Here is an 18350-nt window from a genome sequence, read left to right as displayed (position 1 = left end):
AGCTCGGAGGGGCGAGGCCGGTCGGGGGCGGGACGTGCGGAGCGCGCAGACTCGTAGCAGCCGGCGGACTTGTCGGGTGTGCCTGGTGGTCTGCTGCGCTCCGGGAGCCATGGGGCTCATGGCTCGGGAGCTAGTCTCCTCGCTTCTGGGGCTGTGGCTGCTGCTGTGCAGCTTGGGGTGCCCCGGGAGCGCCGAGCTGCGGGCCCCGCCGGATAAGATCGGTAGGTGACGCGGGGGCGGCGCGGAAGGGGTGCGGGAGCGCGCAGTGCAGCAGGCCTCGCGGCCGCGACGTCCGCCAGGCCGCGCACACCGAGTCCTCCGCGCAGGTCGCGGTCTTCTCAGTTCATGACTCAGGGTCGCTGTCGGTGCCCCAGGGATCGTGTCTTCCCGGGCTTGTCGATGTGCCCACTAGGGGAATGGGCGGTGGAGAGGGTATTGAGGCAGGCGGCCGGCCGCCAAGCGTCTCTCATGCCCCTGTCTCGGAGACCTGGGGGTCTGGGGAGGCCGAGGACCCTCTCCCCTCCTTCCCTTGCTGCACCTTCGGGAGGCTAGTCTTCTGGTTTGTTCTGGAGCGACCCGCAGCCTCGCTCTGCGGATGACAGGTGCACGCGGTCACAGCACACCGAGTAGTGCAAACAAGCTGACCCTGTCTGCTTCCCTTGACAGGCTGGACTGGAACCCCATTCCCCCTTCCACTTTGCTGAGGTCGGTCTGCTCCCAGAGGCCCGAGCTTGCACAATTTCTCTACCTAGGACTACTACACAGAGGAAATAATCCACTCTCAAATTTCAGTCTTGGATTTTGCTGTGTTTGGTATTCTTTTTTATTCCCCTTCAAGCTTTGTTTGTTGGGGACATTAACCCATCTATATTAATGGGACAGAACAAATCTTGGCAAAAATGGTGGCCACCTGCTTTAAAATGCGTGCTGCAAAGGCCCACCTCCTGGTTCCCTTGTGTTCGGCATGAAGAAGGTGTGCAGAACCAGTGGTGCCTGGACAAAGAGCTCTGAGAACCTTTGGGGATCTGCCCCCACTCCAAATTCAATGTCAATTTGTACATTAATGTACTACCACTTTTTTCGAGGGCAGTGTCTGTCCAGAGTTCTATCTTCAGCAACTGTCACTTGCCTCCAGGTCCCCAACTTCCCTAAATTGTTAGCCTTGACTAACATCTGTTACACAACAACAAAACCCACATAGCTGGGTAAGAAGGAAAGAAACTATTCCCTTTTTTTTTTTGTTCCCACCCATAGCAATTATTGGAGCTGGAATTGGTGGCACCTCAGCAGCCTACTATTTGCGGCAGAAATTTGGGAAAGATGTGAAGATTGACCTGTTTGAAAGAGGAGAGGTGGGAGGCCGTCTGGCCACAATGACTGTCCGAGGGCAAGAATATGAGGCAGGAGGTTCTGTCATCCATCCTTTAAATCTGCACATGAAGCGTTTTGTCAAGGACCTGGGTATGTAATTTGGTCTTAGAGCTAAGTAGATTTCTGTGTGACCATCCATGGATATGTTTTTCAGATAGGGGAACTGAAACTTTTCCGCCTTGTTGTCTTTTACAGAGAAGTTGGTAAAACGGTTTTCTTCACTTTGCTGCTACTTTGCAGTTAGTACAAGCTTAGTTAGGAACTACTTTCCTGTAATGGGACGCTAGTTATCTGTATCTTCAGTTATCTGGAATTACAGCCATGGGGTGGGGGTGGGGAAGGTTGCTGTTCTTAGTTCTTAAACCTCTGGGTTGGTGTTGAAGAATCAAAGAATGGTTTGTGTTAGCAGGAACCTTGTGTACTCATTTCACAGCTGGGAAAAGCTCAGAGGCTTTAAGTCACTTAAAGTCACTCAGACAGGTATGGATGCAGACCTATTATGCCTAGAACTTGGGACATTTGACTGCTTCCCTGCCGGCAGAGGAGCTGGACAGGTTGGGGGAGGTCTGGCAGGTCTCTGCAGGCCCTTTGCTCAGGGAGTATTGGGTAATTTTTGCTTCCTTCCAGTTATCTGAAATATCCAATTATGCACAGGAATGGGGATGCCTCCTTTCTCTTTGCTGCCTTCCAAATCCCCTGTGGATGCTTCTTGGGCCTCTCCTCCATGAGGGCAAATGTATGCCAGGAGCAGTTAATGCTGCAGATATTCCTGTCTGATGTTTCTGGTTTTTTTTTTTTTTAAATTTAAAAAATATTTTATGTATTTATTTGAGAGAGAGAGAGAGCATGAGCAGGAGGAAGGGCAGAGGGAACAAGTAGATACCCCACTGAGCGGGGAGCCCGATACGGGGCTTGATTCCAGGACTTCAAGATCATGACCTGAGCTGAAGGTAGATATTTAACCAGCTGAGCCATCTAGGTGCCCAACATTTGTCTTTAAATTGAACTCAGTTTGTATTCTGACCTTTTCCTTTGACTTTTTAGTTTTTTTCCAACTAAAAATGGCCAGTCTGATTTTGATATATCTGTATGACCACCTGACCCATCTTTTAGAAATCTGCTTTAGGACAGTGTAATGAACGAACAGTGTATTACACACTGTTCTGAAGATAGAGCTCCTTTAATTCCTGAGAACTGGGGAATCCTCGAATTCACTCACTTCAGAGTGTCCCCTAGCTTCAGATGACCTTTCATTTGATCAACATAGAAACCCTGAGTTTAGCTAACCTTTTCTCTGTTTTTTGCAGGTCTCTCTACTATTCAGAGCTCTGGTGGCCTAATGGGGGTGTATAATGGAGAGACTCTGGTGTTTGAGGAGAGCAGCTGGTTTATAATTAACATGATTAAACTAATTTGGCACTATGGATTTCAGTCCCTCCGAATGCACATGTGGGTAGAGGATATATTGGACAAGTTTATGAGGTAATTTTTTCCCCTTCTGTTTACCCTAAGACCTTTTCGTTAGATGATCTATAGGAATTTTATTTCTTGAAACAGTTCTCTTACCTAAGACCTGTTGGTCAGACTGTTAGGTAAGTGGTTTGTATAAAATATGCAGACTGTTTATCCACTTGAATACTGAAAGAGTAGTTAATTTTTGCTTTTGAAAACATACTTTACAAATGCTTATTTAGTTTTGCCATACACACTTAAATGCTCTACAAATGTTAACTCCTTGAATTCTTATGACAGCTCTCTCAGGTACTGTTAATTAGCTTCGTACAGATGTGGAAGGTGGAGGCACAGAGGTTTCAAGTGCGCAAGAACACCCCACCCAGTAAGTGGTGGAGCTGGAGTTCCCCACCCTGGCATTCTGGCTCCACAGTTCTCGCTCTCTCTCTCTTTTTTTTTTTTTTTTTTTTTTAAGATTTTATTTATTTATTTGACAGAGAGAAATCACAAGTAGATGGAGAGGCAGGCAGAGAGAGAGAGAGAGAGAGAGAGGGAAGCAGGCTCCCCGCCGAGCAGAGAGCCCGATGCGGGACTCGATCCCAGGACCCTGAGATCATGACCTGAGCCAAGGCAGCAGCTTAACCCACTGAGCCACCCAGGCGCCCCGTCCCTCTCTCTCTTTTTAAATATTTTATTTATTTATTGGAGATAGTGAGAGAAAGAGCATGAGCAGAAGGAGAGGGAAAAGCAGATTCCCTGCTGAGCTGGGAGCCTGACGAGGGGCTTAAACCCAGGACCCTGGGATCATGACCTGAGCCGAAGGCAAATGCTTAGCCTTTGGAGCCACCAAGGTGCACCCCCCCAAATTTAAATTGAGATACCGAATTCCAGCACTGTTCCAGTGTAGTGAGAATAAAGGTACCACTTTTTCTTTATATTTTTCTGTATTTTTCAGATATTTCTAGGTATATTGCTTTGGTAATTAGGAAGGATGATATAAAATAATCAATCTAACTTTAAAAGATACAGCCTTTTTTTTTTTTTTTTAAGGCTGTTGGCATGTGCTAATTTTTATGCTGGTTTACAATTTTAGATGCTGGAGAAATTTAACTTGTAAGTGCTAATGATATTTCATTACTATGCGTTTTAGTGTAGTAAAATAATTGTTAAAAAGGTAAAATTATATATCTTATGTGACCCAACTATTGACAAGGACAGATACAAGGATTGAGTAGGATAAATATACTATAGTTTTTGTAACTTATCGTAGTTTGGGATATCTTTCTCTCTCTTTTTAAAAATATTTTATTTAGTTATTTGACAGAGAGCACAAAAGAGCGAGCACACACAGGGGGAGCAGCAGAGGGAAAGGGAGAAACAGGCTCTCTGCTGTGCAAGAGTCCTGATGTGGGGCTCCATCCCAGGAACCTGGGATCATGACCCAAGCCCCAGGCAGACACTTAACCGACCGAACCATCCAGGCGCCCCTGGGATTTCCTTTTTATTTATTAATTAATTTATTTTTAAATTATTTATTTATTTGACAGACAGAAATCTACAGTAGGCAGAGAGGGAGGAGGAAGTAGGCTCCCCGCTGAGCAGAGATCCCGATTGGGGGGCTCGATCTCAGGACCCGGGGATCATGACCTGAGCAAAGGCAGAGGCTTTAACCCACTGAGCCACCCAGGCGCCCCTCTCTTTTTAAACATTGTTGTTAGGTCAATTCCTCAAACACTTTTCCAGTGGGTACGTTAAGGTCAGCTACAGTGCAGATTGTTTTTATTTTTAGATTTTATTTATTTTTTTTGACAGAAACAGATAGAGATCACAAGTAGGCAGAGAGGCAGGCAGAGAGAGAGGGGGAAGCAGAGAGAGCCTGATGCAGGGCTCTGATCACAAGATCTTGGGATCATGACCTGAGCCGAAGGCAGAAGCTTAACCCACTAAGCCACCCAGGCGCCCCAGTGCAGATTATTTTAAAGTAGTCATTTATTCATTTACCAAATACTGATAGCTTATGATGTGCCAGGCACTATTCTGGGTCCTGAGGATATAGAATCTAGAACATATCCCTGTCCTCAAAGAATACACATTCTAGTAGAGAAACAAGGAGTAAACCAGTAATTAAGAAAACATATAGAATGTGTGTAGAGAGAGTCAGTCACTTTGTAAGGAAGGAAGGTGGCATGTTGCTGCATGCTCAGCAGGAAAGTCAAGTTCAGATGGCACCAGATACAGCCCTGCCTGCAAATTTTCTTACCAGTGGTTTGCTTGGCATGTAGAGAACTGCCCTGTGAGAAATTAAGAAATCACTTTTAAAGTGAATTCTGGATATATTACAGAACTTGAAAAAGACACAGTGATGGGATACATAGATTATACCTTTTTTTGTTGTTGTTTAAGTAAACTCTATGCCCAATGTGGGGCTTGAACTCATGACCCCAGGGATAAGAGTCTCATGCTCTATGGATTAAGCCAGTCGGGTGCCTCAGGATTATACTACTTTTGATTTTTAAAACGATTTTATTTATTTGAGAGGGAAAGAAGAAAGAGAAAGCATGAGAGGGGAGAGATCAGAGGGAGAAGCAGACTCCCCATCGAGTAGGGAGCCCAATGTGGGACTCGATCCTGGGACTCCAGGATCATGACCTGAGCCGAAGGCAATCAGTTGCTTAACCAACTGAGCCACCCAGATGCCCACTATTTTTGATTTTAAAGTTTATTTTTTTTTAGTAATCTCTGGACCCAGTGTGGGGCTTGAACTCACAATCCCGAGATCATGAGTTGAATGCTTTTCTTTCTTTCTTTCTTTCTTTCTTTTTTTTTTTTTAAGATTTTATTTATTTATTTAACAGAGACAGACACACAGCGAGAGAGGGAGCACAAGCAGGGGGAGTGGGAGAGGGAGAAGCAGGCTTCCCACCGAGCAGGGAGCCCCATGCAGGGCTCAATCCCAGGACCCTGGGATTTGACCGGAGCCAAAGGCAGATGCTTAACAACTGAGCCACCCAGGTGCCCCAGTTGAATGCTTTTCTGACTGAGTCACCCAGGCACCCCTATTTTGATTTTAGAAAACATTTCCCCCCAACTGAGCCACCCAGGTGCCCCAGTTGAATGCTTTTCTGACTGAGTCAGCCAGGCACCCCTATTTTGATTTTAGAAAACATTTCCCCTACTTTATGGAATTACTGCCTCCCTCTGGTCTGTCTTTGATATTTGATTATACAGCACTGATCCTTACGGTGTTCAAAGGGCCATGCACGCTACATTTCTGTTTCAGTAAGTCAGGAACATAAAAAACATTTTTTTTTAGAGATTTTATTTATTTATTTGACAGAGATCACAAGTAGGCAGAGAGGCAGGCAGAGAGAGAGGAGGAAGCAGGCTCCCCACTGAGCAGAGAGCTCGATGCGGGGCTCAATCCCAGGACCCTGAGATCATGACCTGAGCCGAAGGCAGAGGCTTTAACCCACTGAGCCACCCAGGCACCCCAGGAACATAAACATTTTATTTTGATAATTTTATCGTATCCCTTGAGAAAGTTGGAGAGAAGGCTGGTATTGAGCCAGCATGTGCCAATTGTTAAAGTAGTTAAATACTGCTGGACTAGTAGTGACATAGCTGTTGTCCTGTGTATTCCCACTCCTCCCTTTCTGCCTCCTCTCCAAACCCCTTACACCCACCACCAGCAGGGAATCTTGACTCAGTTCTAGTGCTGTCATCAGTCTACTTTCTGTTCAGTGCTGTACCAGTTATTAAATAAATAAATGACTCTTGAATAATATGCGGGGGTGTTGGGGTACCAATAGTTGAAAATCTGTGTATAACTTTGACTTCCCCCAAAGCTAACTGCTAATAGCCTGCTGTTGATAGGAAGGCTAAGAATATAAACAGTCAATACATATTTTGTATATTATGTCTAATTCTTATAATAAAGTAAGCTGGAGAATATGTATATTTGGAAAAATTATAAGGAAGAGAAAATATTGTTGTGGTACTCCACTGTATGTATCTGAAAAAAACCAGAAAAACAAAACCCAAGGAAAATTTACCTGCGCAGTTTGAACCGGTGTTATTCAAGGGTCAACTGTATTTGTAATATCACCCCTTATTGGAGATAGTCTGGATTATTGCAAAAATCAGAATCGAGAACTATAGAGGTTGCTAAAGAGTAATCTGGAACAACAGATGCCCTGCATTTCAGTGAAGCAGTAGTTCTCAACCCTGGCTGCACATTGGAATTATGTGGGGAGCCTTTTTTTTTTTTTTTTTAAGATTTTATTTATTTGCGAGAGAGAGGGAGAGAGAGGAAGGGAGAATGTGCGCACACGCGTGAGCACAAGCAGGGGGAGTGGTAGAGGGAGAAGCAGGGCCCCCCATGCTGAGCAGGACCCTGGGATCATGACCTGAGCACTGAAGGCAGACGCTTAACTAACTGAGGTGCCCATGGGCCTTGGTATTTTTAAAAGTACCTCAAGGGAATCTTACCTACAAAGTTGCAAATATTAGGTTAAAATGTGCAGTTGGATAATATTCTTGAGTTTTTTCTTTCTCTAAATAGTATAGAAACCTAAAGCCCTTGCTCAGTTTTTTCTCCCTGTTTTCAATGTATATGACAAATCCAGTTGGGTCCCCTTCTGGAAAAACTTTTGGGGGATTTGCTGGCCAGCTTTGGAGAAGTACATTGTCATTTTTGTGCTTCCATTTCAGAGGTCACAGTGTGAGTGAAGGCCCATGTGACACCTGAAAGAGGGTGATAGGCAACACCCCACACCCATGCGAGTATGCATTCATTTTTCTTGTTGGTGGAGCTGCTTTGGTGGAGCTGTGGAAATCCTGTAGCCCATGCTGTGCATACTTTCCAGTATGGACATACTTTCCAGGTTAATTTCCAGTTCTGAGCATTTATTAAACAGTTCTCCTGGTTGGATACTATTCCTTACTTCAGAGTCTGATCTCTTCTCAGCCTTTTCCAGAACAGCCTTCCCTTAATCTCTAGTTGCCATTCATCTCTCTTTTCAGACATCCCATGAGTGTTATATGGAGCACACTGCCCACACACTCGTGTGTTCTGTCGTGTGTGCAGTGATTAGAATCCAGTAGATACTCACTCAGATGTCTGTTGAATTGAATCATCTGGTTCAGTGATGGCTTCCTGTTGGAGTATCTTGGTTTCTGGGCTAGGTTAAATCTCACTCTTGGCTCTAGCAGTTAGTATGTTTCTGAGCACATATTAGATCATTAACATTTCTTAATCTGAGACTGATAGAATTTCCAGTGAAAGGCTTTATAAACACCCTTTTTTCCTTCCAGTACTCCTAACAAATATTTTGAGTCATTTTTTACTCTTTTCTCTCCTTCCTTTCCCAAATCCAGTCTATCTTTAATCCTATGAGTTTTAAAAATGTATCCAGAATTTCACCACTTGTCACCACCATGGCTTGTACCACTTTGAAACAAGCCACTATTATCTTTTGTCTGTATTGTTGGAGTAGCCTCCTGTGGTAGGCTGAATCAAATGCTTCTCTCCCCCTGCAAGATGTCTACACCCTAATCCCTGGAACCTGGCATTGTGTTATCTTACATGATAAAAGGAACTTCGCAGATATGATTAAGTTAGGGATCTTGAAACGGGAAGATTATTCCCAGTTATTTAGGTGGGCCCAGTGTAATCATAAGAGTCGGTGTAAGAGGGAGGCAGGAAGATCAGAGTGAGTAGTAGGAAATGTGATAAAGGAAGAGGTTGGAATGATCCCAGAAAGGTGCCCGAGCCAAGGAAAGCAGGTGATTACAGAAACTGAAAAAAGCAAGAAAATGGATCCTTCCCTCAGAGCTTCCAGAAGGAACCAGCCTTGCCGACATCTTGACCAGTGACAATTGACTTTTGGATTTCTAACCTGCAGAACCATAGGATAATAAATTTGTATTGTTTAAGCCACTAAGTTTGTGGCAATTTGTTACAGTAGCCACTGGAAACTAACACTAACTCCCCTCCCTGCTTTTGCCCTGGTGCTACGAAGATCTGTTTTCAGCATAGCAACCAAAGAGGTCTTTTTTTTTTTTTTTGAGGATTTAATTTATTTATTTGACAGAGAGAGAGAGAGATATCACAAGTAGGCAAAGAGGCAGGCAGAGAGAGGAGGAAGCAGGCTCCCCACCAAGCAGAGAGCCCCATGTGGGGCTCGATCCCAGGACCCTGAGATCATGACCTGAGCTGAAGGCAAAGGCTTTAACCCACTGAGCCACCCAGGCGCCCCCAAAGAGGTCTTTTTAAAATCTGAGGGTCATCATATTACTTCTCTGTTCAGAAACTTTCATTGGCAAAACAGAGCTACCCTACGACCGAACAATTCCCCTACTAGGTATTTATCTAAAGGATACAGAAGTCCTGATTTGTAGGGGCATACACACCCAATAGCCAAAGTATGGAAAGAGCCCAAATGTCCGTCAACAGATGCATGGCCAAAGAAGATGTGGACACACACACACACACACACACACACAGGAATATTAGTCATCAAAAAGAATGGAATATTGCCATTTGCAACAATGTGGCTGGAACTAGAGTTAGTATTATGCTAAGCGAAATAAGTTAGTCAAAGAAAGACAAATACATGATCCTACAGATGTGGAATTTAAGAAACGAAGCAGATAAACATAGGGGAAAGGAAGGAAAAATAAAATAAAAACAGAGAGGGAGGCAAACCATAAGAGACTCTATAGTTAAGAGAACAAACTGAGAGATTCCTGTGTGGCTCAGTTGATTAAGTGCTTTTGGCTCAGGTCATGATCCCAGGGTTCTGGGATCGAGTCCCACAACAGGCTCCTTGTTCAGCAGGGAGCCTGGTTCTCCCTTTGCCTGCTGTTTTCCCTGCTTGTGCTCTCTCTTTCTGATAAATAAATAAATAAGGGTTGGGTGCCTGGGTGGCTCAGTGGGTTGAGCCACTGCCTTCGGCTCAAGTCATGATCCTAGGGTCCTGGGATCGAGTTCCGCATCAGGCTTTCTGTTCAGCGGGGAGCCTGCTTCCTCCTCTCTCTCTCTGCCTGCCTCTCTGCCTACTTGTGATCTCTCTATGTCAAATAAATAAATAAATTCTTTAAAAATAAATAAATAAATGAATAAGGGTTGCTGGAGGGGAGGTGGGTCAAGGGATGGGGTGAATGGGGGATGGATATTAAGAAGGGCTTTTTAGGATGAGTACTGGGTGTTATATGTAAGTGATGAATCACTAAATTCTACTCCTGAAACCAGTACTACACTATATATGGTAACTACCTTGAATTTAAATTAAAAATACAAATTTTCAGTGGCTATTTCATGCAGAGTAACAGCCAGAATCTGTACAATGGCTTGAAAGACCTGAGGTAGGTAATCGTCTCCTAATTTTTTGTTTCCTGTTTATTATGGGCAGAATTATGCCCTACTCCCTTCATAGGTTGAAGCCCTAACCTTACCCTGTACCTCAGAATGACAGTATCTGGAGATAGGCTTTTAATGAGGGAATTAAGTTAAAACAAGGCCACTACGGTGGGCCATATTGGATGTGACTAGTGTCCTAATAAGAATAAGAGATTAGAACACAGAAGAGACACCAGGGATGTGCAGGCATATAAGGAGGATCCTGGGAGGACACAGTGAGAAGGTGACCTAATTGTAAGCCAAGGTGACAGTCCTCAAAACAAACCAAAGCTGTCAATGCCATGATCTTGGATTTTTAGCTTCCAGAACTACGAGAAATAAATTTCTGTTGTTTAAGGCACTCAGTCTGTGAAACTTTGTTATGGTAGCCCCAGTGAACGAGTGTTGTTGATCTTCTATTCTACCCGTTACTGAAAGTGGGATATTGGGGTGCCTGGGTGGCTCAGTGGATTAAGCTTCTGCCTTCGGCTCAGGTCATGATCCCAGGGTTTTGGGATCAAGTCCTCCATTGGGCTCTTTGCTTGTCAGAGAGTCTGCTTCCTCCCCTTTCTCTGCCTGCCTCTCTGCCAACTTGTGAGCTCAGTCAAATAAATTAATAAAATCTTTTTTTTTTTTTTAAAGATTTTATTTATTTATTTGTCAGAGAGAGAGTGTGTGCGTGAGAGCAAGCAAAGGCAGACAGAGTGGCAGGCAGAGACAGAGAGAGAAGCAGGCTCAAGGAGCCTGATGTGGGACTCGATCCCAGGATGCTGGGATCATGACCTGAGCCGAAGGCAGCTGCTCAACCAACTGAGCCACCCAGGCATCCCAAATTAATAAAATCTTAAAAAAAAAAAAAAAAAAAGTGGGATATTGGTCTTCAACTAGTATTGTTAAATTATCTGTTTCTCTCTTCAGTTCTGTCATTTTGATTTCATGTATTTTGGAACTGTTATTAGGTGTATGTTGATAATTATTACATCTTCACAGGCTAACCCTTTTATCATTATAAAATGTCCTTCTTTGCCTCTGGTAACAATTTTTGTCTTAAAGTTTATATTCTCTGCTTTAGTGTGATCAGTCCAGCTGTCTTTTTGTTACTGTTTGTATGGTGTATCTTTTTCCATCTTTTTACTTTTAACCTACTTGTGTTTGAATCTAAAGTGTATTTCTTGTAGACAGCATATTGTTGGATCATGATTTTTTTTTTATCTCTTCTGCCAGTCTCTGCCTTATGAATGCAGTGTTTAACCCACTTATGTTTAGTTACTATGAATATAGGGTTTATGCCTGCCTTTTTGCTATTTATTTCCTATACAGCTTCTGTTGCTGTTGTTTATTCCTCCATTGTTGCCTTCTTTTGTTTTATTCATTCATCGCTGATGAACTTGTAGGTAGCTTCTACCTCCTGGCTATTGTGAATAATGTTGCAGTAAATACAGATGTTTTAAAAATATCTTTAATTCTGTTTTTAATTCTTTATATTTCCTTTATGCAGTTACTTTTACCAGTGCCTGTCATTTCTTCATGGGGATTTGAGTTTCTGTCTAGTGTATTTCAGCCTGAAGGAATTTCTGTAGTCTAATTTCTTGTAGAGAAGGTCTGCTAGTATTGAATTCCATGTTTTTTTTTTTTTTTTTAACCTGGGATTATTTTAATTTCTCCATTTTTGAGGGATAGTTTTGCTAGATGTAGAACTCTTGAGTTGATAAGACTTTTCTTTTAGCATTTTGAATATGTCATCCCACCAACTGTGGCTGGCCTTCATAGTTTCTGATGAGTAGAGTGAGCTGTTAATCTTTTCGAAGACCCTTTTTTCTGGATCAGTTGCCTTTTTCTTGCTGCTTTTGGTATTCTTTGTCTTTCTTGTCTATATATTTTTGGGTGTAGATCTCTTAAATTTATCCTGCTTAGATTTAGCTTCCTGAGTGTGCAGATTAATGTTTTCTTTCAAATCTGGGAAGTGTTTGGCCATTATCTGCACCCCCCCTTCCTGCCTATGCTATAATTCCCATTATATTTATGTTGGTGTTGGTATGCTTTTTGTTGTCCCACACTTCTTTCTTTTTGTATCACTTGCAACTTGAAAAATTACATTTTGAATTATTGCATGGGTATTCTTTTTAGTCCATGAAGTTCAGGAAAACATTAGGTGGTTCTAAAGATTAGTAGTTGGGCAAAGCTTTGCAGAGGAGGTGGGGTTCGAGCCCGAAGTGTATTTTAGTTGGAGAAGAGCTAGAGCAGTGTTGGGGAACAATATAGATAGCGTATTTAGAGATCAGTGAATGAGTCAGGTGTGTTTAAGTGGAGGGTATGAGAGTGTGTGTGTGTGTTTGTGTGTATGTGTTTGAGTGTTTGAGGGAAGGAGGGACAGCTTGTGCTTGAGCCTTCTACTTCTCATGTGACTTTTATAGAAGTCCTTTTACTTATTTCTGTATCTGCAGTTAAACCAAGAGTTAGACTTGATGAGTCTGGCTCTAAAATTCATTCTTTTTTTAAGGTCAGGAGTTTATTTAGTAAGCAGCGGTAAGCAAGTTGTTTTTTTGAGTAAGTCAGTAATGACTAAAGAGTATTTTAGGGCTTTTGGGAGATTCATAAATGTTCCAAATAAAAGAAACTGGAAGCAGGTAGATTGGTTATTCATCTTAGTAGTTTGAGTATAAATCCCGAGTTAAGATCAGGGCAATGAGAATGAAGTTAACAAGAGAGATGTTGTGAACACTGGTAAGGTTTACTTCTTGGGTGGGAGAAGCAGAAAGAAGTGAAAATATTTGTTTGAAATTAAATGAACTGAGGGTGACATGTAGAATATTCAGAGTGAACATCCCAATCTACATTTTGGTTGTGATAGGGAGTGTGTGGAGAGGATCAGGTCCGGTGGAAAGATAAAATTTAATTTTAGACATGTCTAACTGCTGCTGTAGATAAAATAGTTGAATGAAAATAAGACCTAGGACATACCATCTTATCCCAGTGGTCTCCCAGTGACCACATTAATGCAGAAGAATATACAAAGGACAGTGAACTACTTGAGGAGGTGTGAGTGGGGATGAGAGCTTCTAGGATACCTGGGGAAGATGGTGACTGAGGTGCATCTTACACCACAGGTAGAAATTTATTGGAAGGAAACATGCTAATTCCCTTCCCCTTATCTTGTTTGGTGTTTAATGGCCTTGTCTCTTCTCTTCAAAAGGATCTACCGTTACCAGTCTCATGACTATGCCTTCAGCAGTGTAGAAAAGTTACTACATTCTCTAGGAGGGGATGAATTCCTTGGAATGCTTAACCGAACACTTCTTGAAACCTTGCAGAAAGCAGGCTTCTCGGAGAAATTCCTCAATGAAATTGTTGCACCTGTCATGAGGGTCAATTATGGCCAAAGCATGAACATCAATGGTTTTGTGGGTAAGCCAAGGTTTGGAATGGTTATAGACATTAGTTCACAGAGGGGCTTACCTGGTACTATGGTGGCTCCTAACTTTAGGCCATGAGTTGGAGAAGACTTACCTTTCTCTGAAACCTCAGACATGGTTGGCAAAATTGTGTATATGTAGATCTGTGCGTTTTTAGTGTGGGGTGGGGGAGAGTCCTTAGCTTTCACTGAGATTTCTGCCCCCAGAGGCTCTTTGACAGTGTCTGGAGCAGACCTGACCTAAATTGGGAAGAGAGTGGGTAGAGGGCCTTTTGCAGAGTCAGAACTAAAACATTTTTTTTTTCCTACCACTGACAGGAGCAGTATCATTGTCCTCTGCTGATTCTGGCCTTTGGGCAGTAAAAGGTGGCAATAAACTTGTTTGCTCAGGGCTCCTTCAGGCATCCAAAAGCAACCTTATATCTGGCTCAGTAATGTACATAGAGGAAAAAACAAGGACCAAGCATACAGGTGAGCCTGAAATTCTACTATTCCTTATTTATCCTCTAGAAAATAATTGCTTAGGGAGAAAAACCACTCTTCTGTCATTTCTCCATTCCAAATGATGGAATTATAAATTGTATATGTTGTACCATATGGAAATATTCGCAGATGTACACAAGTACAATGGCACATCTCCTTGGATTTAAAAATAATCTCATTCTTAATGTATAATTCCATATTTTGTACTTATTGACAAGGTATCATCTCTATACCAGTAGAAAACTGGCTTCAATTTGGCATAGTTATATTAAAGGATAAAACTCTTTTTTTTTTTTTTTTTAATTTATTTATTTGTCAGAGAGAGAGGGAGAGAGAGCGAGCACAGACAGACAGAATGGCAGGCAGAGGCAGAGGGAGAAGCAGGCTCCCTGCCAAGCAAGGAGCCCGATGTGGGACTCGATCCCAGGACGCTGGGATCATGACCTGAGCCGAAGGCAGCTGCCTAACCAACTGAGCCACCCAGGCGTCCCAAGGATAAAACTCTTTTTAATTCCTTAGAATTAACTTACAACTATTTTACATTTTATAAACTATTATGGCAATTATTTTTGGAAGGTGTATAGTATGTTAGAAACTCTAAAATGTATGCTTCTTTCTTCTAGGAAATCCCACAAAGATGTATGAAGTGATCTATCAAATTGGATCTGAGATCCGTTCAGATGTCTATGACATTGTCTTGGTGGCCACTCCACTGAATCGAAAAATGTCCAATATAACTTTCCTCAACTTTGATCCTCCAATTGAGGAATTCCATCAGTACTACCAACATATAGTGACAACTTTAATTAAGGGGAAGTTGAATTCAACTCTTTTTAGCTCTAGAGCCTTAGACAAATTCGATCTCAGTACAATCTTAACCACTGATAATTCAGATTTGTTCATTAACAGCATTGGGATTGTGTCCTCTGTAACAGAAAAGGATAATCCTCAACCGTTAACAGATAGGGGATACGTTTGGAAGATCTTTTCCCAAGAAATTCTCACTAAAGAACAAATATTAAAGCTCTTTTTGTCCTATGATTACGCTGTGAAGCAGTCATGGCTTGCATATCCTCATTACAAGCCTCCAGAGAAATGTCCCTCCATCATACTCCATGACAGACTTTACTACCTCAATGGCATAGAGTGTGCAGCAAGTGCCATGGAGATGAGTGCCATTGCCGCCCACAATGCTGCTCTTCTTGCTTATCACCGCTGGAATGGGCACACAGACATGATTGACCAAGAGGACTTATATGAGAAACTTAAAACTGAACTATGAAATAACACTATCACTTTTCCCCCCTTCTGGTTCCAAATGAAGTTATCACTGGCAAAGAACACAATCTGAGCAGAGTTGATTTTGAATTAGCTATTTTGTCATAAATTGGTATTGTTTAACAAAAGTAATCCCAGTGAGTTATGAGAAAATACAGGTTTCTAATTAAGTGTGAAGGTGTTAACTACTGCATTTATGCCATCTCCAAAATTTCTTAATTTGTGTTTTGATATCCATGAACAGTGTAGAATCACTTGGGATTTGTTAAACATATGGGTTCTCTAGCTCCTCTGGAGATTCTGATTTTGTAGGTCTAGGGAATGGGACCCTGGGTTTTGAACAAAACTTTAGAATATTTTAAGCTGAGCATCTGAGGAAGAGTTTAAAAACAAATTTTAGTGGGGGAGTAGATCTCTTAGGCTTCACAGCTGGAAGCGACCTTCAGATAGTTAGAACTACTACAAGAACTGGTATCATACATCTAGCTTTGGTTAATTTATACCCTTTTTCAAAATAGATGTGCCCATGCCAGGAGGCTTGACTTTTTGAATGTTCTTTGGACTGCTTCTGACTTGATTTTATTAGGGGTAAAATACAGAAGCCTTAGTAGGTTAACTTTGTCACAGAGAAATCTCAAGTAAAATGAAAGCAAATACAGGGTATTGGTTTAAGAAATTACATTTTCAAATCCTCACCTGCGGAGCTCTAAAAAATATTGCTAGACTCCCATGTGACCAGAGAGTCGGATTTAGTTGATTGAGGTTAGGCGCTCAGCATTGTAGCTAAAAAGTTCCTAAGGTGCAACCTGGGTTGCGAATCACTGATGTGGGGGGTTAAGATGTCTCTAAAGGGGTTTCAGTGCCTTAAAAGTCCCAGAAAACCTAATGCATTATTAAAGCAGATTCATTTTGTGAAGAACAATTTCTCTCAACAAGAACTCTAGTAGTAATCTTGACAGTCAGCATTGTCAGTCTGATGACAGAAGCAACTCAGATTACTCCAGAGCCACTGACTTTAGAGTAGGATATTCAGAATGATACCACACTTGATCAAATCCAGTCCATGTTCAAACTATTAAATGCTTCTAAAACTACTGTAGCATTTGGGGTTAGAAACAGGTTGCTGAAACCTTGTTTTTAAGGCAGTAGTTCTCTACTTTGGCTGCACACTGGAATAACTTTTTAAGATTTTAAAGCTTCTCAATTGATTCTAATAATGCAGTCAAACTTAAGAACCAGTTCTACATCTACTGTATAAAGATATCATGAATGGTTGCCCTTGTAGTCGGTCACTAGTAGGACAGAATGAATAAAAGCTTGTGAATTCTAAAAGTAACTGTAACAAAGTTTAACATGGATTGTTGGAGTCCATCAGATTATGGCAGTAGCTACTTTTGCAAAATGGTGTAAGGGAACACCTATCCTTAGTTGAAATGACTTGTCTCTACTACAATTGTGAATATTAATGTTGTTAAAACTGCCAAAATATATTTGATGTAAAGGCAGGGATTAAATTTATATTTGTCAGAGGGTCAGCTTTCTAAAAATGTTTTTAACAAGTACGTTAAGAGGCAGTCATATTTTTCCTTTTATGGTTTTAATGAAGACAATATTGTAGAAAATGTAATATTGTGTTTTATGTGTGCTAAAAGGTAAATAAAAATTGGTAATGGAATAATTTCCATCACTCACAGAGTTGTTTTGCAATAGGATATATTATTTACTTAACAAGAACACTAATTTAAAAATGTTGTGATTGTATCAGACCTACTCTGATTAAGTTTCCCAAAAGGGAATCTGAAACTGCTTCCTCTAAGAGCAAAATATTACCAATGTATCAGACATAACAGTTTCAATGAAAAGAGCACTATTATTTTTTTTTATTGGAAGAAAAATACTAGCCTGTTACCTCATTAGACTACTCAATTTGTTTTTGTATAGAAGAGGCTGGTAAAAATTATGCAGGAGCTAACTGAAAGCCAATTCTACTCCAGTGGTTCTCCAACTTGAATACACATCGCAGTCACTTGGAGTGTTGCTTAAAATAACTGGTGGGCCTCACCCCAAAATTTTAGTGGGCTTGGAGTGGTAGATGAAGATAGCATCTCTACTAAGTTCCTAGGTGATGCTCTTGGTTTAGGAACCGCACTTAAGGAGTTCTGTAATTTAGCTCTATGTGGTCGCAAAAAAATGCGTCAACATCAGTGAAGATTTAAAGAGCTGCTAGAGAAGGGAATAAAAATGTACTGCACTGGACTCCAACTCTCCTTATTGTGATTAGGCTGGTTCGATCCCTCTCACTATTCTTTGGGTGTAAACATTTTCTATAAACAGAGAATAACGTTATAGAGATATATATAAGCCATCCATTGTGTTGTTTTTCAAGTACCTTACATTCCCCGCTCTGTATAACCCATTCTCTACAGTTTTAAGTGATTCAAGATTTGTAGGCTCTTTAACAGATCACAAAAAGTACAAGCCTAAGCATCTGCTTGGTAGGTTTCTTGAAGTTAGGTTTATGATAACACCATTTGCAATTTATCTTCTGAGTTTATGTGCCATAAAATTTAAGACCTAGGTGAATGTATTATGGGGAGCATTACAACTATTCTCTATACTCCACAAAGAACTACAGTACACTGGAACGTTTTTCTCTAGAGTTCTATTCTTGTATGAAAAGAATTTTCCCTGTTTATGTTCAAAATAAACAACTGTATCATTACTTCTTGTGTTTTACTTTAATTGCACTATATTTGCAATGTAGATGTACTTGGAAAAACTCAGTACATCAAAGCTACTACAAGAGTTTTGAAAATTACAGTTACTGTTTCAGAAGAAACCCACTCAGGTGTGCAGGTTCTTTATCTTTCTATTAGAAGATGGAAAAACAGCATCCTTGCTAAGCTTCATGTTTAATCAGATTCTCCTGTATTAGTGCATAAAAGCTTCAGAACA

At 41.4% G+C, this 18350-nt stretch overlaps 1 protein-coding gene across 1 annotated transcript; it reads left to right on the top strand.

Moving 5' to 3' along the window:
- On the top strand, positions 1-18117 carry PCYOX1 (prenylcysteine oxidase 1). The gene is made up of 6 exons (XM_082744066.1): positions 1-221; positions 1255-1461; positions 2679-2853; positions 13416-13627; positions 13953-14105; positions 14741-18117. The coding sequence occupies exons 1-6, from the start codon at positions 110-112 to the stop codon at positions 15397-15399; spliced, it is 1518 nt and encodes a 505-aa protein (XP_082600192.1). The 5' UTR covers positions 1-109; the 3' UTR covers positions 15400-18117.
- The last annotated feature ends 233 nt before the right edge of the window (positions 18118-18350 follow it).

Source organism: Mustela nivalis (genome assembly GCF_964662115.1).
Source record: "Mustela nivalis genome assembly, chromosome: 8".
NCBI classification, from domain to species: domain Eukaryota; kingdom Metazoa; phylum Chordata; class Mammalia; order Carnivora; family Mustelidae; genus Mustela; species Mustela nivalis.
This window is presented reverse-complemented; position numbering and strand designations above follow the sequence as displayed.

Bases quoted from the DNA above. Each gene is read 5' to 3' on its own strand.
- PCYOX1 (XM_082744066.1), top strand. From the start codon at position 110: ATGGGGCTCATGGCTCGGGAGCTAGTCTCCTCGCTTCTGGGGCTGTGG. The intron at 1,462-2,678 runs GTATGTAATTTG...TGTTTTTTGCAG, and splicing joins GCGTTTTGTCAAGGACCTGG to GTCTCTCTACTATTCAGAGC. The intron at 13,628-13,952 runs GTAAGCCAAGGT...TACCACTGACAG, and splicing joins GAACATCAATGGTTTTGTGG to GAGCAGTATCATTGTCCTCT.